Source organism: Megalobrama amblycephala, linkage group LG23 (assembly GCF_018812025.1).
Source record: "Megalobrama amblycephala isolate DHTTF-2021 linkage group LG23, ASM1881202v1, whole genome shotgun sequence".
Taxonomy (NCBI): Eukaryota; Metazoa; Chordata; class Actinopteri; order Cypriniformes; family Xenocyprididae; genus Megalobrama; species Megalobrama amblycephala.
Window position 1 is genome coordinate 20,884,547 of NC_063066.1, and position 26,637 is coordinate 20,911,183.

The 26,637-nt window shown below is 37.0% G+C and overlaps 2 protein-coding genes across 4 annotated transcripts in view; one reads left to right on the forward strand and one right to left on the reverse strand.

Annotated features, from left to right (window-relative positions):
• Positions 1-362: 362 nt before the first annotated feature.
• On the reverse strand, positions 363-11,016 carry maea (macrophage erythroblast attacher, E3 ubiquitin ligase). Of its 2 annotated transcripts, none has more exons than XM_048176160.1 (9): positions 10,808-11,016; positions 7,145-7,327; positions 6,850-7,053; positions 6,648-6,770; positions 6,357-6,433; positions 6,148-6,256; positions 5,885-6,018; positions 2,738-2,933; positions 363-1,974 (listed from the first exon to the last, which is right to left on the reverse strand). In XM_048176160.1, the coding sequence occupies exons 1-9, from the start codon at positions 10,874-10,876 to the stop codon at positions 1,879-1,881; spliced, it is 1,191 nt and encodes a 396-aa protein (XP_048032117.1). In that variant the 5' UTR covers positions 10,877-11,016; the 3' UTR covers positions 363-1,878. The 2 variants fall into 2 exon arrangements, with proteins under 2 accessions (XP_048032117.1, XP_048032118.1); XM_048176161.1 differs by lacking the exon at positions 10,808-11,016 and adding an exon at positions 10,197-10,679.
• Positions 11,017-14,545: 3,529 nt separating this feature from the next.
• LOC125258923 (C-terminal binding protein 1) overlaps positions 14,546-26,637 on the forward strand; it is a 34,210-nt gene continuing 22,118 nt past the window's right edge. The window contains exon 1 of one of the 2 annotated variants that reach the window (XM_048176157.1): positions 14,546-14,662. In XM_048176157.1, the coding sequence (XP_048032114.1) occupies positions 14,656-14,662 (7 nt within the window). In that variant the 5' untranslated portion in view covers positions 14,546-14,655. Of the gene's footprint in view, positions 14,663-14,724; positions 14,882-26,637 lie in introns of those variants that run through there. The other variant, XM_048176158.1, reaches the window with a different exon arrangement.

Here is a 26,637-nt window from a genome sequence, read left to right on the forward strand (position 1 = left end):
TAAATTTATTTTCATTAAATTATTTTCTATTATAGAAACATAAACAGGGGCAACAGTCTGGAAATGCAAACATTCTTCCACACTCTGCTTTCTTTTTTCCACTTTTCCAAACTGCGTAGGGAAAAAAGTGTTTTTTAAAAATAAAAAATAAAAGATCAGACTTGTTATACAACATATCTGCTTAAAATTTAGAAGCTCAAAAAAAGTATATTTTACTCTATATATTTTTATATTACTATTTTTGATATGTGACAAGTAATAGCTGTGCTACTCTTTGACTTTATTGTGAACTTAAAGGAAATCTCTGTTTTCCCCATTGGGAATTCAACCTTGTTTTTAAGACAATGTAGACAATGACAATATATAATCAAATCAATCTTTATTGGCAATTCGACACGAACAACCCATCTATCCTACCAAAATACACATGCATGCGCAGTTTCTAAGCAAGTCTTTCCACAATTACAGTTAAACACGGAGAATCATTTCCAACAGGAAGGGATGTCGGTGCACATTAAAGTGAAACTAAAATACCAGAGGGCCTTTCATTGACAGCCCCCTCCTCGTCCCTCCATTGGTTACCTGCTGTTGATCCTGTGAAACCTGAGACTTTCTTGGGTTGTGTGCATGGGGAACATTATCAAAACCCTCTTTAACCAATAACCTGCTTTGGAAATTGTGCTCAAAATGACTGTACACACACTTTACTTACAATGAATTTGGAGATTCTACTGTAAGACAATTGTAAAACTAGCCTACATACTTGAAAAGATCCATATTAAGTTTTGCAGCAGAAAAAACCTCACACAAGACATTTACATCACAAATGAGGGTATCAAAGCTGGATAGACTGTAAATATTGATGGGGGGAAAAAAAAAACGAAAAAAAAAAAAACCTTCAGTCCAGGTAATAAACTGTGCAAGATTTGAATCTACCCTGAGATCCAAAACACCAAAAACTGCTTTACTATTTTACAATTGAACTTTTAGTCACAAAACGGCACTAAATGCAGCATGAAGTTAATAACATATGATATTGTTTTGTATAAAACAACATACCATTAGTTATATAAAAAAATTAAATTAAAATTAAAAAAAAAAAACTCCTTCAAATGTATGCATATCCATCAGAATTCAATCTTGCATACTTGTCCTGAAAGGACTTTGGTCAAACAAAGTTTTATTTGATGAATGATGATATAAGAGGTTCATGAGTCCATTTAGTATGTACTGTTTAAGTGTAAACTAATGTGATTCTTTAACAAAAGCCTGACACAAAAGAACACTGTCATGTCTTTGTAGTCTGTACATCAGAGCAGAGCAGTATTGCTATAAATGCTACAGCGTTTTATAAACTGAGGATGTCAGCCAAAACATCATATTAACATAAATGCATGTTGTCACAGATTTCACAGGTGCAAAAGCAAGGCATCATAGACTGTTCTCTACAACTACCTACTCACAATCTATCTAAAAATAATGACCTAAATGGGTGCCCTTGTTCAAAAACCAACAATGAATAATTCATTTTGTTAACACTACAAGGCAGAAGCTCCTTTGTGATAAATTGATATGGAGTCGTGTTGGTTTGTTTTACACTACTGAAAAGAAAACAGTTAAACGGCAAACTATCAACCCTTTTAAAAACACCACCAAAAAAAAAACTCCCTCGTCAAAATAGTCCATTTCACGCAGAACAACTGTTCAGTTCAGTGAAGGTCTTGTAGGCCGGCTGAGGGCAAGGGCATATTGTCAATGAATTTCACTTGCATGGAACAAGAGCTGAAGGATTGACCCCCTTGGACAAATGATGCCAACATGAGATTCACCCAGCCTATGATGGTGCCGCAAAGTTCCAGAAGTTTTGTGGAGCTCGCATCACATAATATAAACCTTCTCGGCCTGGGAAAAGTTGAAAACCTCTTTGGTCCTGGGGCATACCACCTTGTCATCTTGACGAATGGACAAGAGAGACTGAAAACCAGAGGCAAGGAAATGTTAATCGCTATATATATACACAGGAAATATAAAGCATTGGTATAACAGAATTGGTGGGAAAAAATTGAATTGATTAAAAACAGGTGCTTGTTTGTAGGGCTGCAAAATTGGTATTTAAATGGCTAATAATTATTATTACTACAAAAATGTAAATGTAAGAAATGTATAATATTAATATTTCAGCATAAAATACAAAATTATATAAATAATAATATTTAATTTTATATTACAACTGTAAAATTACAATACTAATATTTATAGTTTTCTTAATTTCTTCATTTTGAAATGTTAAACCAACAAAATTTTATTTGACAAAAACGCAGAAAGGCCTTTAAGCTTCTCTTCTGCTGATGAGTGCTTCTCATTTCAAGTGTGGGAAGATGACTGACACATATTGTGTTCCCAAATGAATAAATGCTTTAAGCAACCCAAACTCAGAGCAGATGCAGAGATGAATTTTCCGTGGAGCAGCAATTACTGTGAACCAATCCGCCCTGAGATACTGCAAACACCGGCAGAAAAGAAGCTGCCAACATGTAAAAACAGTGCCGCGCTTCACTCTGAAACACGCATTTAATTAAATCACAGCCTTTGAAATTTGATAAATCGCACTAAGCCATATCGTCATTTTTATTTGGATTCACTGGCAGCCCTGGCATAGAACATTTATAGCATATATACTCTGAATAGGAAAATGACACCACTGCTCACAGAACACAAAACTAGCTTCAAAACTCACATTGTATCCATAAACATAGCCATTAGGCAGCATCATGGGTGGGTTGTTCTCGTTCATGACCTCGCCAGAGATTTTGCACACCAGCCTTGAGTTTGCACAGTGGGCCATGGGAAGAGGTTGAGCCAATTTGTTCAGCGACTTACTGCAGACAGGGCAGTCTGGATTTTTGGAAGTGCCATCCTCTTTATAACACTGGCTGTAAACTTGGAATTAAGGTCAACAAGTATTCAGTTAGACTAATAAACCAACAGAGTTTTCTTTCTTTAAAAGGACCATTTACAGTCACTTAAAACAATGACCCTTCTACTGTCATCAAGCAAAAATACTATGTTAAAATTAGGGCTGCCCTCGACTAAAGATTTTTCTGGTCCACTAGTAATCGTTCCATATAAATCATAATAAAGAGCCATTAATGCCTACATAGCCTCAGCAGTGTTCAAGCGCAAGCATAAAGCTTGCCAGAGAGCACCGGCAAAAGTAATGATTATGAATGCGTTGGGGGAAAAACAGCAAGAAGACTGCTTTAACATTTTAGTAATTAATAGATAAACAAGTGTTTTCTGTATTTTCGGTTGCAGTGATGACTCGTCATCTCCGCAGTAGTGGACTATACGCCCGTTTCATGCGGATTACCAACCAAAGAATATTTGTTTTCCGTTTGAATTGGTTCATTTCGCTTTCTATATATATATATATTTTTCATGTCTGTGAGGAAAGTTTACATGGAGTTCGGTTCTTTTTTTTTTGGCGCGCTCAAGAGACGGCAGAAAGCGCACTGTTTGCTTTCATTATTTTACAGAAGCACAGCGTTTATTGTGAATGCACACAAATAAAAGTAGACTCTTCACAGATTCAAAAGATGTATTAATCTTATCTGAATGACCAAAAATGGAGTATTTTAAGTGCAAGTGATCGCGCTGGCGCCTTCATGTTAGCTGTCAAGCAGTAAGCGTGCTACTATTCAGCTTGCACACTCTACACAAACAATGAATAGCCCATATTTTTCCCGTGGTGGATAAAGTACTTGAAAGCCATACTTGAGTAAAAGTATAGATATCTTACCAGAAAATGACTTTAGTAGAAGTTAAATTCATTGTTTAGAATATTACTTGAGTAAAAGTTTTAAAGTATGTGATATTTTTTGTACTTAAGTATGAAAAGTATTTTTTGTATATTAAACGTACTTAAGTATTGAAAGTAAAAGTACAAGTAAATGTACAATACAAAAGGAGCAAAAAAATATTAAAAATGGTTCTATACACAGTTTGAGCAGCAAGATTGTGTTCAGTTTTAACTTTCATTTTGTTTTCTTTGAATAAAAAAAAAATGCCAAAATGTTTATTGTAATTTTTAAATATAAAACTAATACTAATATATTAATTATAAATTGACCATTCATGTTAATCCATAGTGCATTATAACTAATATAAGAAAGAGACAACTTTAAAATGTTAAAATGTAAATTAACAATGAACTATCCGCTTGTTAAGTCGTGACGTAAGGAACGCCGTTTCCGGGTCCAAGCCTCGACTCGTTTCACTTGAGAATGCCATCGACGGCCGTTTATGAGCGCTATTTATTCATATTAAACATCAATCATTTTAAAAATTTAAACATTTTAAATACTTACAGTCTACACAACAGTCTCCGTGCTCACAGCGTCACAGATATTAATATTTTAACGATTTATAAAAGATGAATCATTGTCTGGCCATCTGGAATTTTGGTATGGAGATAAAGGTTATAATTATATATTTTTTTGTAGTATTACACCACATCGTGTATGTATATTAGCACCATTTGTTGTTTTCTTGTGGTATGAGATAGAGCGTTAGGACCCGGAAGCGCTGCCGCGTGACGTCAGACTTAACAACCGGATACTTTTATTAACCTTATTTAATGTTACAAATGGACTCTTATGGTAAAGTTTTACCATTTCAAATAAGTCCAAACAGTCATGCTTAAAAATTGCCATCTTTACACACAAAGGCATAGCATAGGTCTATTATACTTTCACACATTATTTGCCACTATTTTAGAAAACTTGATGATTATCTAAACAAAATGTGGTACAGTGCCGATAAAAAAGAACTGAAATTGAATGCATTTCTGATTTGTTATGTTTGTTGCTGCATGATGAGAATACAGTTTAAATATGCAACTTTGCTGGATAACGAATGCATAACAGCGAATAAATGGATATAAACTAATGCAAATGAATGGTGTTTTTGTCACATTGTTTTAACCGCTTGAGGTACTAATGTTCGCATCCTCTCAGCCTCGACAGCAAACATACTACTGTTCTTCACTAATGCAGTAATTACTTTATAATGATATGAAAACATGTACTGTAGTGTACACTGTATAACATACCATTTTGTTGTATGTTTTAAATCCGTTTTTGAAGTGTCCCGCTCTGTGCAGCACGCAGCCTCACGTCACGTGTCAAAACAAACTCTACGAGGCATCAGTGACAGTTTTTATTTCACCTCTAGAGGTCGCTTTCATACTGTATAATGACAGCGTACTGTTCTCAGCCGCTCCAGGAACGGACGCAACCCGGAAATTGAAATCAATCATGGTTGTGCAAGTACTTGTTTGCACATGCTTGCTTGCAGTCTGTGTTCTTCCTACTTTATTTTGTAGTAAGTAACGAAAATGCTTTGGGAAAATGTATCTGAGTAAAAGTATACATTTTATTTAGGAAATGTAGTGGAGTAAAAGTTGACAGAAATATAAAAACTCAAGTAAAGTACAGATTCTCCCAAAAAATAAGTATTATTACTTCGTTACATTACACCACTGCATTTTTCTAGATTGACGTCAAAGCGAGCGGCCATGTAAAGTGTTTCAGATGATAAGCCATATTTGAGGTCGATGAATGAAAGGCGAGCGCTTGGATGCTCTGCCCGATGTACTTTAATTACCACATAGACCAGCTGTTAACTATCTGTCCCTCACAGACTCCGGGACTTTGCCACTTCCTGTGGATTGGATTCCACTCTGCGACTAATACAATTTTGGTCGACTATTAGGGGGCAGCCCTAGTTAAAATCACCTATTACTCAGAATCAGTTGAATAAATGATCTGCTGGACATGCAACCTGAAAACCTTAAGGATGATGAATGTTACTGCAGAGAGGATACGGGGTTTTGATGGCAGACAGCCCTGCCTGCAGGGTAATTGTAAACACGGAGTTGTTCCCCAGCTGGTGTAATCTGTAGTTGTCATATCTGAATTGCTGGATCAGCATTTTCCAGCGAGCTGGATCCAAAAGATCCTGGGAGGGAAGACAAAAAAAAAATGTTGCGGACCACTGATCTTGTACCTGCTATGGTGGCATATTCAAAACTACTCTTTTGAGTTAAAGATACATTTCAAATAATATAAAAGAAGATATGTAATTTACCTTATATGGTGAGATGTGCGTGTCTGAGGGAAACGCCAGCATGCCCATCACTTGCCGTACCTCATCCAACTGCCCTCCTTCTGCTTGGCTGAAGTGTTTGCGTGCATGTCTAAAAGAGATTCATTTAATTTAATAATACCAAATATGACTTATGATCTATATTCACGTTTAACAATAAATACAATAATTCAGATAACCTTATCTCATACCTTACTGCGTCCATTCGTTTGTTTTGTCGAATGAGTTCAATAAATTCCTGGATCCTTAAACTGAACTCCAAACAGCTCTGGGAACAGGGACATATTTCAATAAAACTGAATAAACTTTACCTTTCAAATTGTCTTCAGGCTACGTGACAAATCATCTCTGAAATGAAAACAGACTGCAAGGAATATAACCACAAACAAACTGTGGCTTCATAATGACGGTTAAAACGCAAAAGTAAATGTTTGAATACAACAATTGGGAGAAAAAAACCCCAGTTGAACCCAACATCTTACTTTCATTTTCCGTAAGCGAGACTTGTTATCGTGGCACCAAGCCAGACAGGTGGCCGTTTCCTGACGTTCAAGAGATTCTTCAACCTCTTTTGCAGTAAGAAACATTTCTATGTTGACCAAATCCTACAAAGACAAAACATAGCCATATGAGAAGAACCAGCGCAAGCCTCTTACCCGCTGCACAGGAAAAGTGGAGACGCACCTCAATCCCACTTTGTCTGGCTAGCTTGACTGCGGTGTTGTAATAGCCACATCGTAGTAAGTGTTCCACCATCATGCGGTCCATGCGCTTCTTCTTCCAAACGTTGGCGCTGGCCGGCTGGTCACTGCTATGTTCCTTCAGGTGCTCTATGCGTCGCTTACATAACTTGGCACTCTCATCTTCTGCTTGGATAGACTCAGCTGCCTATCAGATAAAAAAAAACCCTTTCACTCTTTAGTGTGAATAGAACAAATGTAGTAAAATTGAATTAATTCAACATGATGGCTCAGCATACCTTTCTCTTGAGGGCGCTGAGCTTCTCAACCACCCCATCCAGGAGAGAGACTACAGTATCCACCACTGGAAAGCTACTGAGTGTTTTCTCCAGCTCTGCCACCACCATTGTCACGTGACTGGTCTCCCGGTCTATATTCTTTTGAGCTGCTCGGAAGCGCTTGTTCAAGGTTTCATAAGGAACCTGTTGAGGTAGTAAACAACAGAATTTCATTACTAGGCACAATTTCAGCTAGCTAATAACTAATACAACAAAAATGTTGTGTTGCTTACTGCTTAGTAATATTCTTCACGACAAGAGTTCATAAAGCACCTCATCCATCATTGCATTCTCTCTCACTAAAGGTTTAGTTCACCCAAAAAATGAAAATTCTGTTATGAAAGTGCATTGATCAATGTTTAGCCTACATTAGATCAAGCGATCATGTCTCTTCAAAAGACTTGGATTAAACTGCTTGATTCAAATTGCTTGATTAATGCATGAAAGTTTTGGTTGGATGGACAAAAAGGATGACCGAATATTATAAATAACTTCATTTGTGTCCTAAAGACAAAAGTTTTATGGGTTTGGAACAACATAAGGGTAAGTAAATGACTGAATTTTCCTTTCTGGGTAAACTATCCCTTTAAAATGACCCTATTATACTATTTTGAAGAAGGTCTCCTTTGAAGAAGGTCTCCTACAATGGGTTTACATGCATCCATTCCAAGGTCAAAAAACACTTCAATTTCATCATAATATAAATTGTAGCATCAATTCTTTTCTCAGTGTCTGAAACAGTTTGATAAAGGATTTGGTCTCTCTAAACCCCTCCTTTCAGAGAGCCTACTCTGCTATGATTCGTCAGATACCCCAGTCTGTTGTGACTGGTCTACTCTGCTCTGATTGGTCACACAGCCCAGTTTGTTGTGATTGGTCTACAATGCTCTGATTGGTCAGATGGCCCAGTCTGCTGTGATTGATCAACCGCTTACAGCACATGACAGAAACAAAACGGCCATTACATATATGAATTTCAGCTCCGAAGGCTTCCTCAGCACTTGAATACGAACAGTAACAATGGCGTCATAGGTTTTTTACAAACCTAGGGAGGTTTGAGCAGGAAGTAATGCCCTGTCCAAATACCCACACTTGCGGTCTTGGCCACTTGAAAGCGCATGCACAGGACAGGAAGTATGTGCGCAAGACTGTCCCATGTCTTAAAAATGCCCAAATGCAGTGCCCTTAATGCACACTAAAACAAAACTATCTTTGGAGCGGTATTCGAGGCTAAGTGTATCCCATCATGCATTATGTTCGGGAACTCACATGCCCCGAAATCGTGGAATGTCAAGGAAAACATTCGACTGTAAGTTAAATTAATTATATATTACATATAATTTGGTAGTAAAATATAAAATGTTGCACATTTTATTGATGCAATGATGAGTAGGCTATGTGTATTTTGTACATCATTTGCAACGGCTTTTTATCACAATTTTAAAATTGTGTCTTCTTTTAGTTACATAGCGACCAATGAACAGACATTTAGAAGTGTATTTTAAAATGCAATTTTAATGCAAAGTCCCATCAGGTAATAAAAAGTTCTATACACGCTTGCAGTCTTCACGCCTACTTGAACACTTGAGCCAAATACAGGAAATGTGTCATGTAAGTAGACAAGTGCAAATACTGCAAGTGTGGGTATTTGGGCAGGGCATAAAATTGGAATTACTGATGACTTGTTTCAAGCAGCTCAAAATCAGTTCTTTCTCTTAGGAGACAATAACTTAATTTATCGTGTGCTAGGGATGTTCATTTAGTTTTCCCCCCCAACTGACGAAGCTTGTTAACCGACAAGATTATATTAAATTAGAATTAGGGTTGGGCGATGTCTACAGGGAAACATTGCGGTGGACAATGTTTCCAGATGTCTGTGTTCTTTTAGTTGTCCATTTAAGAGAAAGGTCATAAAGATGGACGTGGTCATTAGACCAGGATGAACGGCTCTACCACAGCTGTGGAAGAGGCAGAGATGCATAAACCTTCAATCTTATCTCTCAGGATCCGCCAGTTTATTTTGATCAGGCCATCTGTCACCTTACAACCAGGGCAGATAAGTAGTATCAACATTTGCAATGCTCTATTCACATACAGATGTTTTAGAGTAGATAAACTCCCCTACATCAGTCAATGCTATTACTGAAGCTATAACCTTTGTTGGATTACAAGGTGCAACCTAATTTTGGCAGTGAGAAGTGAAAGGACCTCAATGCAGGCCAAAATTCATGCAAACTACTGAAAAAAAATGCAATGATGCATAAATCAGCACACAACTAAGCTAAAAACAATCATACAGAATCATTCCAGTTAACAATTTTAAGATACTAGTTTGATAATGAAATAAATCACTGTTCATTCATGCCTATAACAAACTCATAATTAAAAACTTACATTACAACTGTCAAAAAGAGAAATGTATCCATTTAGCGCTACAATGTTAGACAATTTGCTTGAATATGTTCATTTTAATGATTTATGGCACACACACACTCTAAAATATTACAAGAATCAATGCCTTACAAAAAGAGCTGGTTCATACATTTTCTTTATAATCCCTCACCCAATGTGTCTTAAGATTTTGCACAAAAAAACAGGGACTAGTTTACATGGTTAGATCATGATGCAATGATTAAGAAGGTACTGGAAATCATTCCCAATGCTGCAAGACAAGCTCAGATGCAACATGCCCTTGAAACAGCAGTGAAGACCATATATTATTGACATTCAGTGTGCGTGTACATAAACAGGCGTCAATTTACAGGAGATCAATGAACTAAATCACGTTACAAAGCATTGAACTCATCAAACAATCAAAGGAATCGGTTAACGCAGACAAATCGACGCTATCAACCGGGGAAAATCTGTGACGCAGAGAACAAAGGTGCTGTATGCCAACCATTAAATAATAAGCCCCCTCACCAAGTATCTTCACCTGAGCTACAAAGCTGCCACTGATCAACATAACATGATGTAATAAGATCCTAATATGGTGCACAAATCGCTTGCATACCGAGCTCTGGTCACCATTGGCATGTCTATTTATCCTCCAGCATTTATCTAACGTTAGAGACGAATATCATGCTGTCTGGAACACATTTTCAGACGACAGCGTTCAAATCGAAATCAAATGTATACGAGACTGATCAGTACTCGATTATACAGTAGCTATACAACCGATACGATTCGTGTCACTATCCACCTCGCTAATGATTCTCGTCAATCTGCCTTAAACTGCATTGCTCGCTGGTTACACTAGTGGACAAACCTGTGATGGGATAAAACAGCGCCTAATAACACAAGACTGTCGGAACGCAAGAGTGACAAGGAGCACAACGACATTGAGCAACAAACTGCTCTGTTTTATAGCTTTGTCGGCTTATAACTGTACAGCTGATGTCACTGCTCGACAGTTTGCGCTCACTTCGGTAAGATGTGTTTGTGTGGGACTTGTTTTGCTAAGTTACCTAGCCCTAGAGCTAACCAGTTAACAGTTAAATGCAGTCACATACTTCCCATCTGATCGATCATTTCAGTTTGATGGTCTGTTATGAAGGTCGTATAGCGCATACGGAATCTGTTCAGTTGCACGTTTAGAGTATTGAAAGGAAAGGCTTGACAGACCTTTAAAGTTGGGTATTCTTGAACCTTTAGGGCCATAGAGAGTTGAGCTGCTGTCTCCTGCACCGCCATCTTGCTTTGGGGAAACTGTGGAGCGTTTGTTCGTCTTCTTCTCGGCGTTGGTCTTCACTGCGGCAATGAAGCTAGACTGGACATTACTGCCTCCCAGTGTGGCGGTGCATGGATGTATTCTGAAAGGGTTACTTCACCCAAAAATCAAAATTCTGTCATTATTTCCTCACACTCATGTCGTTCTAAACCCATAAGGGACACAAATGAAGATAGCTGAGGGATTTCTGTCCCTGCCAGTCTAATCACCCAAAACTTGTAGCGATCGTAAAATAAATCCACATGAGTCAAGCTCTTTATTCCGAAGTCTTCTGAAGAGACACAATAGCTTTATATGATTAAATTTTTTTATATTTATAAATTTTTTATATATATTATTTATATTCACATATAAACATTGACCAATGCACATACATAGAGCATAGCCTCAAATAAGGTAAACGGAAGCTCCAACATGCTTAAAAAAATCTTAATTTGTGTTTCCAAGATGAATGGAAGTGTTATTGGTTTGTAACGACATGAGAGTGAGTAATTGATGACAGAATATCCACCCAAAAAATGAGAACGATCTACTATGTGAGTGCATATGCTGGATAGTAACCCAAAAGTTGACCGTTCAAAAACTACGCAAAGCAATCATGAAGGTAACATAAGCAGGGTGTGAATTACACAATGTCCTTTTTTTTTTACATATATTACATATATACACTTTTTTTCCTTTTGTAGTGGTCAGTTTTCATAATGACCTTATTAAAATCTACTTGAATCTGCGTATCTGTTGTTTAAGTACCTTTTTAACCAGTTGCAAAGTTTCTTGGTGGGGAAGAAGCATCATATTCTGGCTACAAACAATACGAGCCAAGTACCGTAATGAGTTTGTTTATTTCTTTTTTACGGATTAGTAAAAGAAGACATAACATTGATTATTTCGGTAGCCTAAAAAAAAAAAAAAAATTTACAAATTAGAATTATAGCCATTACATTAAGCTCTGATGCAGTCCATGACTTCAGCCTAATGTGAGTCATGCACTTTCGCAAAAACTCCCGATATAACCTCTGAAACTCTCTATACTGCAAAATGAATCTCTTATGCATCTTTTCTGCATTTTGTTGTTTGTGATGATAAAAGAGAATTTGCGTGAGTTCAGATTCAGAATTCAGTCAGTGAGCGCGTGCAACCCTCAATAGTCACCGGCATTTGCGTGGTGACTAATCACAACGCCTCTGATTGGACATTGCATTCCAAAACTCACCTAAATGTGTGTGATTGGTTATAACAGTGGTTCTCAAACCTGTCCTGGGGACCCCCCACCACTGCGCATTTTGCATGTCACCCTCATCTAACACACCTGATTCAAGTCATCAGCTAATTAGCAGAGATTGCAAGAGCTGAATTGGGTGTTAGATGAGGGAGACATTCAAAATGTGCAGTGGTGGGGGGTCCCCAGGACAGGTTTGAGAACTACTGGGTTATAATGCTCAACACTGCAAACTACATGAGTAAAAGAAAATGACTAAAAATATGATGTAACATGAACAAATCTACTGTAAATGTAATGCCGTAATTTTTTCATATTTATAGGTAACGTTTCATATTACGGGTAGGCTACTTTCTTTGACCCCCCAGCATCTTATTTTTTTGTCCTTCAGGGGGGGTTCAAGCCTTCTTTAGGGGGGTCAGACCCCAACCAACCCCCCCGTAATTCGCACCCTGAACATAACCCCACTGGATGAATCAATGTCTTCTGAAGCGAAATAATAAGTGAAACAAATATGGCGGTACGGTTCAGTTCAGTACAGTACAGTACGACTGGGGATGGTAAACCCTGATTCGGCTTGTGTTTCCACCGCCAACAGTACCCTAGTAGGAAAGTAGCGATCGACAGTAAACAGTGACAGTAAACAGCAATGGAGGACATACAGCAGCTTTATATGAGCATAAGGCTGAAGGCTGCAAGGAAAAACAGCCAAAAACACGCATTGTGTTGCAATGGTATTGTGTTGTCATTCACCTTGCACATGTAAGTGATGATTCTCTGTCAACCAACGTTCAGCAGTGAGTGTAGCTCCACCTTTGGTACCGTTACTATTGGTACTATTGTGTTAGTTACCCCAACGGAAGGGTCCCAAAAAAAAGGTATGGTAAGGTTTGGAATTAGGGTACCATTCACAACTTCTGACAATGGAAATGGCAAAAATTGCGTACCGTACTGTACTGTACCGTACCGCTCGGTGGAAACAAGCCAATAGCCAACTAATTCATCAAACTTATCTAACTATAAACCATGGCTTCCATACGACCGTGATATGCATGTTCTTGAGTTCATGCTTGGTGTAAATGTCAGTACGTTCTGAAGCTCACTTGAGAAGTGACACAGAGGACTGCCACAGGCTTCTTATTCTGATTATATGAGGTCTGATTCTTTATACTGTGTATTTGAATCTAACTGAAGACTTCACCAGAGATTGTCATAATGAAATAGTTGATATTTCAGATTTCAGGTGAATGCCAAATATATATTATTAGCACAACCAAGCTGCAGAATTACATTGGAGTTTAGATCTTTTTAATATTCATCTAAATTTTTTTTGAATGTTTGAAATATTGGTGTGAGAACAAACATCAAGCTGAAACACCTCACTGATAAAGTCACCATAAAACCAAAACTTACTATATTTAATATTTATTAAAAATGATTTATCCATGCACATTATTATTAATATTATTTAATTCATGTACCCTTGTAATCATTAATCAAAATAACTTATCCTCTCTCTTCTCGGATGATGTGTTTACTGCTGCGAGGGCAGGACAACCTGTCACTCACATCAGATCCACCAATAGCAAACCTCAACCATCCAATCAATTCCCCATGGACAAAATCAAGCCCTGCCCAACATTTGTTCTTGTTCGAGAAGTCACTTGACAATAGGAACACAATAGGAAATAAAAGATTATCCAAACTTCCGTTTCCTGCCGACTTTAAAACCGAGGACAAACATGTCACAGAAGAAAATAAGGTTTTCTGACAGAGAAAATATAAGCATGAAAATCTCTCTTTATCACTATAAAACTCACCAGCAGTGTGTGTGACCTTACTGACCTCATTGTAAGTGAGTTGTCCAGACATTCAAGATAAAGGATAGCTTTTAATTTTGCAGTTTTTTTCCAGTTTCTTTAATTTTTTAAATAGACACAATGTATGCACATATGTAAATCTAATAAAACATTAAAAAATTTAAGTTTAATATTTATTTTATTATATATTAATTATTGAGTTATGGTCTGAGGACAGCTGGGTTTTAGAAATACATCTAAGTGATAATATAATATAAGCTATATATCAATTAAATTATCACTTACGTGGTGGAGCCCTTCCTTTTTTTCAAAATGGAAATGTTGCTATATCTTATAAACTAATGGTAGGTAAAGTTGTGGGTCGTGTTTTGCTTATTATATCAGTAATCATTTATTTCAGTTCGATACGCTACTAAAAAATAAAGTTTTTTACCGCTCTCTTACCCTTTACCTCCTCCGCCCTCACACTTTCACCCCACATCGCGCTCACATTTCTCTTTCCTGCACGAGCATGCGAGTAAACCCTCCCCCACCCCTCTGCGTCCGCTGGAGCAATAAGTCTTGATATGATTGGCTCTCGTCCAAGCGCAGCCTGCTCTGATTGGCTGCCTCACCGGTCACAGGGCTCTGATTGGCCACATTTCGTTGCATGTTTTACCCGAATCCCGGGCACATTCAGGGACCTTAGCCTTCAAAGCGGGTGATGCAAGGTTTGTGATTGTTTTGCTTTTCTCTTTGAGCTGGTGTGTGCTTGTCAGAAGAGGCCAAACCGCGCTGATAGAGCCCTGATTTCATTTGCGCTTTTTATTTCTGTCAGGCAGATAAAGGCGGCTGTGGACTGGCTTTGGAGGGGCTGCTTTCTTAGCTAACACACTTGCATTTAAGGGCACTTAGTTGTCAACACTGTGGCAGAGTTCGGGTTACTTTGAGTAAGTGTGTTCAGTCACTTGATATTTTAAATGAATCGTTATTCCTTTAAATAGCGGCAACAAGTGACATACTGAAGCTGGCATTAGGGCACGATATATAAAAAGCCAATAATATCTATAAAAGTTTAAAGGTTTTATAAGAAATTTAGTGGTGGAGATGTACAAAATGCAGGAATCCAGTCATGCATTAAATATGTGAACTGAATGAATATATGATGATTGATCCTGAAATTGAATCTCTTTTTTAACTTAAAGGATTGAAGATTATCTCTGCAAGTTAATATATAAAATCGAATTGGGCTGTGGATGTGCTTGACATTTCCTTAAAGGTGCAATATGTAAGAATTTTGCAGTAAAATATCAAAAAACCACTAGGCCAGTGTTATATATTTTGTTCACTTGAGTACTTCCAATATCCCAAATGTTTGAAACTATTTCTAAATAGTGAGAAAATTGCACTTTTAACCAAGGCTCCGGGACGTGTGAGGAGTCGCCTGTCAATTGCGTCATACCCGCGTTACCCTCGGTTTCCAGTTTTATTTTGTAGAAACCATGGAAACACCAAAGACGCTTTAATATTTACATGTTTTAAAGGTCCCGTTCTTCGTGATCCCATGTTTCAAACTTTAGTTAGTGTGTAATGTTGTTGTTAGAGTATAAATAAAATCTGTAAAATTTTAAAGCTCAAAGTTCAATGCCAAGCGAGATATTTTATTTAACAGAAGTCGCCTACATCGAACGGCCAGTTTGGACTACATCCCTCTACTTCCTTCTTTAATGACGTCACTAAAACAGTTTTTTGACTAACCTCCGCCCACAGGAATACACAAGAGTTGCGTTTGTAGAGTGTGTTTGTCGCCATGTCGTCGTAACGCTGTTATTTTCATCCCGCAGTCCAATCACCGGGTCTGATTCCGGCTCAGATTGATAGGGTAAAATTAAAGACATGTTTACAATAACACTGAGCGCGTGCATCTCCACGTTATGGTAAGAGGCGTGACCTTTCTGGGCACGGTGCGCTCAGAGCTGTCGAATCACAACACAGGAACCGCTGGCACAATCAGAACTCGTTACGTATTTCTGAAGGAGGGACTTCATAGAACAAGGAAGTCATCAGCCCGTTTTTTTGACAGTGGAAACAGCGGTATACAGATAAGTAAATTATGTGAAAAATACTGTGTTTTTTTACACGCGAAACATGAACACGTTATATTGCACACTATAAACACAATCAAAGCTTCAAAAAACCACGAAAAACGGGACCTTTAATAGACAAGGGAACAACTGTTTTGATATATTTATAGACAGAAAACTAATTATTGTTATATAGCTCAACATGTTTAATCTTATTGTTTAAATCTAATTGTCTTGATTTTTTGCAAGTACCATTGTTTTACCATGCCTCAGAGAAAAACAATTTGTGAAGTAACTAACATAGCATAATCAGATGCAGCTTTATTTTTAGTAACAGTAATACAGCATTTTCTCCATCATACAATACGTTTTAAAATTAATTGCATGCCATTCATCAACACAATCCAGCATTTAATATGATATTCTAAAATCAATCTATCTTACTGCAGTGTGTAACAGTGTCTCACAGCAGCCGCCGAGCGAACGCACAGAGTAAAGTTATAAGATAATTTTCTACACACTCAAATGTATCTAATATGATGAACAGAGCTGTGTTACCTCATACTCATGACCGGAAAAGCGGAAGCAGCGCCGGCGACTGTGTCATAATAAAAGTTCTGCGGCTCGCGGCGTGTGTTGCGCAATCGCTCCAGCGGCCTCGTTCAGCTCCCACAACACTCAGTCCTGCTCTGCTTCATACTACAGTAACGTTAGTAATCGCATCCATGAACATGATTTCTGCCCGAGTCCTATCCTGATTATTTAGGTGAAGACCACGTCCCAAGATTCCGCGCTCAAACTTGGCGTCATCAAGCTACGCCTTTGTTTTGAATAGGCCTCTAGCGACTTCTAGCGGACAGAAAATCTTACATATTGCACCTTTAATGTCTAAACTGCAGCTCATTCATTTTCATTACCTATTAGTAATAGTTAGTTTCTCCTTATTTATTTTCATAAATTCATTAATATTTTTTTTTTCATGAATATTGTTCGGTTCAGACAAAAATGCCTCAATACTCAAAGGCTTTGTGTAGTTAACAAGTAATGAACCTTTATTAAAAAAATGATATGTATGTATAATTTCGCACTGTAATGTTTTTCAAAACTTTTAGTCATTCTATTTTTTACCACCCTGTGACAAATGAATTTTTTAAATTACAAATATTCCATATAATCTCAATTAATATGAGGTCATAAAATCGACATGAGTAATAATTATACAAGAATTTAAAAAATCTTTTTACAGTAGTTGTAGAGGAATTTTAGCTTGTTACACCTCAAAGTATTTAATGTCACCTGCCCTTCAGTAAGTGCCAGTAGTCTTATTCTATTGCTAGTCAGTTTTAAGTGTGTTTAATTAGTATTGATTTATTGTCATATGTTTATGTATAATTTTTATTTACTAACGGGTTATGATGTGTGCAGCCTACTTTGGTCATATTTTTGTGTCTGTTTTGTCTGTAGTTGCAGAGCACAACATTGAGTGCTTTCATAGGATCCTGTAGAATTTTGTCTGTTGTTGAGAACATGGTTGACTGAAATCACAGCACGAGCTGCGCCAAGACTCCAAGATAGAATAATCTTGATTGAATCACTGCCTGTTCTCTGGCATTCACCATGTAGATATTCCATAGATACAATCTGTTAATGGACTTTGATCTAATGATGGACTGATAGGTCTCAGTGGGTGTTTTAATGAAATTTTCTTGCTTCTGCACTCCCCGATTGCAGCCAAGTTTAATATGATGCGTTCAGTCACACTGAATTTATTTAGGGAAATGTTATCCATGCACCCTCTTCCCTTCAAGATAGGCAATGTGAGGGAGTTTACCCATTCGCCACGCTGCAGTGTGTGTGTGTGTGTGTGCTGGCAGGGAGGCGGCAGCAGCAATGTGTGTCTGAGGCAGTGTAATCTTTCTCAGGGGCATCTTTCTTATGCTCTCTGCCTCTTCCCACTTCTATTTTTCCCTCTTTTATTGTCTTTTTTGAGGTTTTCACCGGTGCCAGTTGCGGTATTCCTCATTCATCATAGATTGTGTCCACTGACAGGCTCTTTTCCCAGCTGTCCTCTTACCGTGGCTCAGAATTGATTTGACTGTGGTGGATGTGCGGTTTGGTGTTGAGATGGTTTTCACCTTATGTCCTTGCGCTGTTTTACAAGGAGAAAATATGCCCAGTTGGTTTTAGAGAAAATATATACCTACTAGGACTTTACAGTGGCAAAACTGACCAGCTGTTTATTAAGAAGATTTTGACATTCCTAAATCACATTAAAGGAAGCTGAGATAGTCTTTTTTCCCTATTGTGACGAATACACCTGGTATTAAGATGTGTTTTGGTCAATTGGATCACAAGTGGACGACGCTAAATACAGGTGTAAACGGGGTCTAAAAAGTTTTGTCCACTTTTGACCACTTCAAGAGGTTGTTGAAAATACATTTGACTGGAATGCCATTGTAGTGTAGATGCTAGGGATGTGAAGATGAGATCTTGTGCCACAAGATCTCGCGATATTAAAATGTGACGAGATTTCTTGTTATATGCCACTGCTATGTTTACATGACATTACGGTGCCCACCGTGGCATCTCTTCCACTGTCGTTTTGCCTTTTTTATAGAAATAAAAAACATTTAATTCAGTTGGATAACAGTCGCTTCAATTGTAAACTATTGTAATATAAACGTCTGCTCTGCTCATCCAACAGGAATCACAGTTCACTGATCACGTGACGAGAGTAAAGGCTGATTTATACTTCTGCGTCGAGTGTACGCAACATGATCGCGGACACTGCCAACTAGTGGTCTGCATGCACGTCGATGCAGAAGTATAAATGAAAACAGACACATAGCCTACAGCGCAGAGGCTCCGGCGTAGGTTCGACGCAGAAGTATAAATCAGCCTTAAGGCGCGATGACTGACAAGACCGTGGAGGAGGATTAATTGCGCAACAGAGCTTAAAGGGTTAGTTCACCCAAAAATGAAAATTATGTCATTAATGACTCACCCTCATGTCGTTCCAAACCCGTAAGACCTCTGTTCACCTTTAAGCGTCTGATAAATGCCTTATCTTGTAGAATGCTCGCTCAGCACTGCCCCTCCCTATACACAGAGTACGCGCAATCACGAATTCGAAAGCGAAAGTAAAACGCGAGCTCCCGGATGCGCACAAATTAGGCTACACACAATAACTTGTCTCCCAATATTAAACCTATCTTAGCCTATTGTAGTTGTAACCACCTCTTTGCTCTGGTCTCTGTTTGCACTTTGAATATTGAGAGAGAGTACTTTGATTATGGTTGCACTTATTGTTTGCACTTAATAAAACTAAGAAAAAAACTATTATTTATTTTTGTTAATTTTACAGTTTTTTTTTTTACACATGAATTAAAAAAGTAATGATGTACACGAATAAATCATTTATAACAAATACTGCAATATTCTATAAAAAAATAAGAATTGTCCATTTAGATTTCATCATAACGAAAGAATTGTTTAGAGAACAAGTTGTATGTTTGTGAGGTGTGACAACTGTTATTACAGATTTTAGGGTGTGTCATAACTCGTTAGATAGCATTTTCTGTCTTCTGATGTCTGGAATGTTATATTAAGTAATAAAACTAGTTACTTAAGTTTAATGGTCAAATAAAAGCGAGTTAAACCTGACTTTTCGTGATCAAATCATGGATTTTCCATAAATTTTCCTACTGGATCAATGCGTGAGCGGCCGTTTTATGGCACAGGCATGATTAGCCAGCTTATTCAATGTGGTCGAAGTGCTCGGATCGCATAAGTGACGCATACTTTGTGCTTCACTTGCCAAAACCAACCGTCCCCTGAGGTCCTGACCAGCGCTAATGAATTCACAAAGAATGGGGCTCTTCTGCTTGAGTGCCAATCTGTGTGACTTCTCCACTGGAGCGCACACACGCAAGATACAGTATGTCTGTGTTCCCAGACTGTCTTGTTATTCACATACTGTAACAGAGGCCTAGCAGATAGCAAAAATACAGTACAGTACATGCCACACAACACACAGTGCATACATAGCCTTCAGGTTTTATAGGTGGAGTGTGAGTTAAATGGATACATTTTTGCAAAAACCCAGTGATTCTTTAAATGTACTGTATGAGAATAGGATAGTATGTTTTAACAGTTTATGTTAAGGAAAACCATTATGTGAATCAGTTAAGAAACTGAACAAATAGTTAAGGTTGATTCTGTGATAGATTATCACAGGAAATAATTTTGACACTTTCAGCTTGTAATAATCAAATATTTTGTGCAGTAATGCACTTGCAGTGGAACTCTTTGGGCTAAGATATTAATCTGAGATAACGTTCAAACTTAGTATAGCCACTATAGGGCTGGATCATGTGGACAGGTGGTATATACCCTATATACTATAGAGATTCAGCTGTACCATACAACTGGTTTATGTGTAGTGTAATGAATAAATTCCCACACTGAGCAGAAAAATATAATCAGCTCTGCAAAAGCTTCCAGTGTAGGCAGACATTTCCAATTGCGACACATTTCCAGAGTAATAATGATGTAATGGATGTTTACGGTTGCCGAGCAGCGGCGTTACTTGTTACATTAATTCAGAATTCCACTGTTAAGTGGTCACACCAGAATGTATTTAAAACGGCCTCCAATGCAGCTCATTTATATAATGTATTTCTGTTTTGTGGTAGACTAAAGTGCTTCATAATGTAAAGCTGTTTTTGCCTGGATTATCATTCATTAATAGTTATGAATGATAGTATCTAAAGTGAATATTCTTAACATAGTTATAACTACATAATATCTAAAATTTGAATATTCTTTAACATAGTTATAACTACTACATAGTTATGTACTATGTAGAATGTTTTGGGATCGAATTTCAGCAAATAACTTCCCTTACAGTGATGCTGTCATTGCTCCCACAACTACAAAAGACTTGAGCATTATGTGTTACTTTTAAAAATGAGACTAATGTGGTAAAATTGCTTTCTGACATTGTCTGTTATATGAAATCTTTCATCTCATGATGACCTCATTCATCATCTCATGAAAAGATAACAAATTAACACTAACTTTTGCATGATAGCAGAAGGATACCAGAAAGGAAGTGGCCTCCACTTAAAGGTGCAATATGTAAGAACTTTGTAGTAAAATATCCAAAAACCACTAGGCCAGTGTTATATATTTTGTTCACTTGAGTACTTACAATATCCCAAATGTTTGCAACTATTTGTAAATCGTGAGAAAATTGCAATTTTAACCAAGGCTCCAGGACGTGTGAGGAGTCGCCTGTCAATTGCGTCATACCCGCGTTACCCTCGGTTTCCGTTTTTTTTTTTTTTTGGTAAAAACCATGGAAACACCAAAGACGCTTTAATATTTACATGTTTTAATAGACAAGGGAACAACTGTTTTGATATATTTATAGACAGAAAACTAATTATTGTTATATAGCTCAACATGTTTAGTCTTATTGTTTAAATCTAATTTTCTTGATTTTTTGCGAGTACCATGTTTTACCATGCCTCAGAGAAAAACACTATTTTGTGAAGTAACTAACATAGCATAATCAGATGCAGCTTTATTTTTAGTAACAGTAATACAGAATTTTCTCCATCATACAATACGTTTTAAAATTAATTGCATGCCATTCATCAACATAAGCCATTCAGCATTTAATATGATATTCTAAAATCGATCTATCTGCAGTGTAACAACAATATAACATTTTCAACACACTCAAATGTATCTAATATGATAAACAGAGCTGTGTTAACTCATACTCATGACCAAAAAAAGCGGAAGCAGCACCAGCAACTGTGACATAATAAAAGCTCCGCTGCTCGCGGCGCGTTGCGCAATCGCTCCAGCAGCCTCGTTCAACTTCATTCTAAAGTAACGTTAATAATCGCATCCATGAACATGATTTCTTCCCGAATCCTATTCCAATTCTTTTCCACTGGCTGTTGAGTTGAAGACCACATGTCCTAAGTTTCTGCGCTCAAACTTGCCGTCATTAAGCTACGCCTTTGTTTGGAATTGTGCTGCTTAATATTTTTTGTGGAAACCATGATCATTTTTTTTCAGGATTCTTTGATGAATAAAGTTAAAAAAACAAAAAAAAATTTGGAATAGAAATTTTGTAACATTTTAAATGTCTTTACTATCACTTATGATCAATATGTGTTAAAAACAACTTTTGGAAAGGTAGTGTAGGTGCTTTAACAAAAATTCCCCCACCAGAATATCTAGACTTCCATTGTAAGTGCAGCACTACTGTAAATGTTTTTTTGTTTTTGTTTATTGTTACAAAATGAGGTATGTGGTAATCAGCAGCATGCAAATGGTGTTTATAGAGCTTAAGCTGTATTGAAGCTGTAACATCCTTTGACAAATTGTGGTTGAGCACATTTGCATAGTAGGATCATGGGTTATGTGGCCTGTGTTAACTAATCATAGCTTTGATGAGGATTGTGAGTTTATCTAAATGAATCAGCTGACAAATGATGCATGTTGCAGCTGGAGGAGACGCTTAATTGATTCTGTTATACCACTGAAAGCAAATGACTCATTAAGTAAATGGTTAGAATGACTTTTAAAAATATGATAAAAGTGGTGATAAGGCTATTAAAAACAACACATTCAAACAGTTTTGTGCTGATTTTGAATGAACTTTTAAAAACATGTCTCGAGACACCTACGTTTTGTCTAGAGTGGTGCAGGTATGATGTCAGAACCCAGAAGGCTAATTTGCCGCAGGTTCTCTTGGCGATTTTCCTATGGGGTTTTATAATGGGGGTTTTAGAGTTATGTCAGTTATGTTCATTTTTGAAAACTTATGTTTTTAATAAGTAACTAGATAAGGCAGTTTGGGGTGTGAGTGTGTGCAGTGTACGTTGTATAACAAAACGTCAAAGTATTGTCAAGTTATGTTTACCACAGGCTTTATTTTAAAAAAGGGTTACCTATGGGATTTTATAAAACCCATTATAAAACCCAAAAGGAAAATCTTGAAGTAGGACTGGGCGGTATGACATATATATCATTACCACCGTATAAAATGTCTAGCCTTAGAAATTTTGCTATACCGTGTATATCACGGTTTGTAAACAACATAAATGCATACCACAGCACTATTGACACTTCAGAGTGATGAAACACATGAATGAGAATATAAAGAGCGGGGCGTGCTTGAGGTTAAAAAGAGTTATATGTGCAATATATCCTGTAAAGAAACATGGTGTGCTGCTCGTGCTGACTGGCACACTGCCAAAGTGTCCGCACGGAAAGCTGCCTCTCTCAGAATGTGATCGTGAATTTGGGACGTGCTCGATGTTAAAAAGTATTATTAAGCACAGTAAGCAGTGAGAATGAACTCAATGTGGTGCTCGTGCTGTCTAACACAGCTTAAAGTTCACTTTCAAATGTAAATTACCCCAAGCTTTACTCACCCTCAAGCCATCCTAGGTGTATATGACTTTCTTCTTTCTGATAAACACTTTCTGAGATATTTTAATAAATATCCTGACGCATCCGAGCTTTATTATGGCAGTGAACGGGACCCACGAGTATGAGCTGAAGAACGGGCATTCATCCACATCCATCCATTATAAATGTGTGCTCCACACGGCTCCGAGGGGTTAATAAAAGCCTTCTGAAGTGAATCAATACATCTGTGTAAACAACAAGTTATGAAGTAACTTCTGCCAGATTCCCTTCCGTATTCAAGTTACGAAGAAAGTGTAAACTAGCGTCGCGTCAGTTAGACTTTTTCAATAAGTTGAATAGGGAAGGCGTAGGATGTACAGTACAGTCCAAAAGTTTGGAACCACTAAGATTTTTAATGTTTTTAAAAGAAGTTTCGTCTGCTCACCAAGGCTACATTTATTTAATTAAAAATACAGTAAAAAACAGTAATATTGTGAAATATTATTACAATTTAAAATAAATGTTTTCTATTTGAATATATTTCACAAAGTAATTTATTCCTGTGATGGCAAAGCTGAATTTTCAGCATCATTACTCCAGTCTTCAGTGTCACATGATCCTTCAGAAATCATTCTAATATGCTGATCTGCTGCTCAAGAAACATTTAATGTGTACAATTGTACAAAATATTTGTGTACAATATTTTTTTTCAGGATTATTTGATGAATAGAAAGTTCAAAAGAACAGTGTTTATCTGAAATCTAATCTTTTGTAACATTATAAATGTCTTTACTGCCACTTTTGATTGATTTAATGCATCCTTGCTGAATAAAAGTATTCATTTCTTTAATTTCTTTTCAAAAAAATAAAAATAAAAATTCTTACTGACCCCAAACTTTTGAACGGTAGTGTATAATGCTACAGAAGCTTTGTATTTCAGATAAATGCTGTTCTTTTGAACTTTCTATTCATCAAGGAATCCTGAAAAAAAAAAAAAAGTACACAACTGTTTTCAACATTGAAAATAATCATAAATGTTTATTGAGCAGCAAATCAGCATATTAGAATGATTTCTGAAGGATCATGTGACACTGAAGACTGGAGTAACGATGCTGAAAATTCAGCTTTGCATCACAGGAATAAATTACTTTGTCAAATATATTTAAATAGTACACAGTTATTTTAAATTGTAATAATATTTCACAATATTACTGTTTTTTACTGTATTTTTAATTAAATAAATGTAGCCTTGGTGAGCAGACGAAACTTCTTTTAAAAACATTAAAAATCTTAGTGGTTCCAAACTTTTGGACTGTACTGTAGCATAAGCCTTTTGAGCTGCGAGAGTTTTCCACTGTCTTTGTACGTTGAATACGGAAGGCGGTCTGACAGAAGATGTTTTACTTCATAACTTGTTAAATATGGATATTTATAATATCACTGCCATTATAAAGACCGGATGCGTCAGGATATTTATTAAAATATCTCAGAGAGTGTTTATCAGAAAGAAGAAAGTCATACACCTAGGGTGGCTTAAGGGGGAGTAAAGCTTGGGCTAATTTTCATTTGAAAGTGAACTAATCCTTTAAATGTGCACACAGAAAGCTGCGTCTTTCAGCATGCAAACGCAAATTCAGCTCTCCTTTGTGTCTTATTGCGCTTGAATGGTTGAATACACATGCAGTTATGTCAGAATGCCCATCGGGTGGAGTATTCATGTTATGGGGGTAAACAGGATGTGTATCCATGCGTTTGGTCTTATAGTGACAGCAGCCTAATATACCTGCGGCTCTCTGTCATTAATGTGTAACTTTGTTTTAGGGTTGTGCCGATGGACGATATTATCGTCCATCGTGATGGCTGACCGACATCACGATGGAGAGACACCTGTCCCCTGTCCCGCTCCGCTGCGAGTCTTGCGAGTCGACACACTCTCTATAGACTATAGTAAACCTAAAATCTTTGCAGGAATTGCTCTGTAAATTAAATTGAGAATATAACTAATGCATATATGCTATTTTAAATACTGTAGTTTATGCCAGAGACGTGACGTGTGTTAGTCTGTGAAAATACCGTGTCAGGCATACCTATTGGAAAGCCCGGATGAGTCATTAGTTGGGAAATAAAATAACCCTTTCGCACGTAAATTTAAAATATTCTGCCGAACGTTATTTAGAACGTATCACTTTATTGTTTCCATGGTGACGCGTCATCGCTTGTCATGTCACACAACGCAGCGCTGTATGACTGATGATCTAATTTTATTTCAGTTTTCCTTTTTTATTCAAAATATTCACAAATTTGTTAACTATAAAAAATATCTGATATTCCGATTGTCAAATATGAGCACCTTTATAATGATCGCGTTAGTTGAGCTATACACGTTATGGGCACCCTACTTTGTTTAGCTTTAATAAGAATAAATTTATATTTAAATAATATTTTATGAAGAATATTTTATTTTTACATTTGATTATTGTACCTGGAAAAACTTCATTTGTTTAATTCATATTTTTGTTATATTGTATTTGTGCTATTGTTTGCAATTTGCTTCTTTTTTCTTCTTTTAAAAAAAAAAAAAAAAAAGAGACAAAAATAACACAAATGAACTTGTAACAAAGTTCATAGATAAGGAAGAAGGAGGCGGGAAATGGCGAACGTTAAACATAACTTTAATTCAAAATAAACAAATACAAAACGAAAGTAATAACCCTCGCGGACGTCTGCCGGCCACACAAACATAATAAAACATAAAATAAAGTCCAGGCCTGGTCCTCTCTCGTCCTTCACTGTCGTCGCTCCTCCTTTTACTCAAGGCCGGTGCTCCTCACAGGTGGAGCTCATTATCTCTCGCGTCACCGGCCTCGCGCCGTTCCCTCACGGCTCTCGCCCGCCCTGCTCGCCACATAAGTATATTGTGATATGTATCGTTATCGTGAAATAAAATGTCTCATATCGTGAAATAAGAATTTGGTCGTATCGCCCACCCCTAAACCAGCGGCGAATTAGTGTTCCGTGTTCTGACATCATACATTGTAAAAAAAAAAAAAAAAATTGTTAACTTAAAAAAAGTAACTTTGCTGGTTGCCTTAAAATTTTGAGTTCATTGAAATAAAAAAATTGAGTTTATACAATGAAGGCGATTGGCTAAATCAACAGAATTTTAAAATATTATGTTATCTGAACCA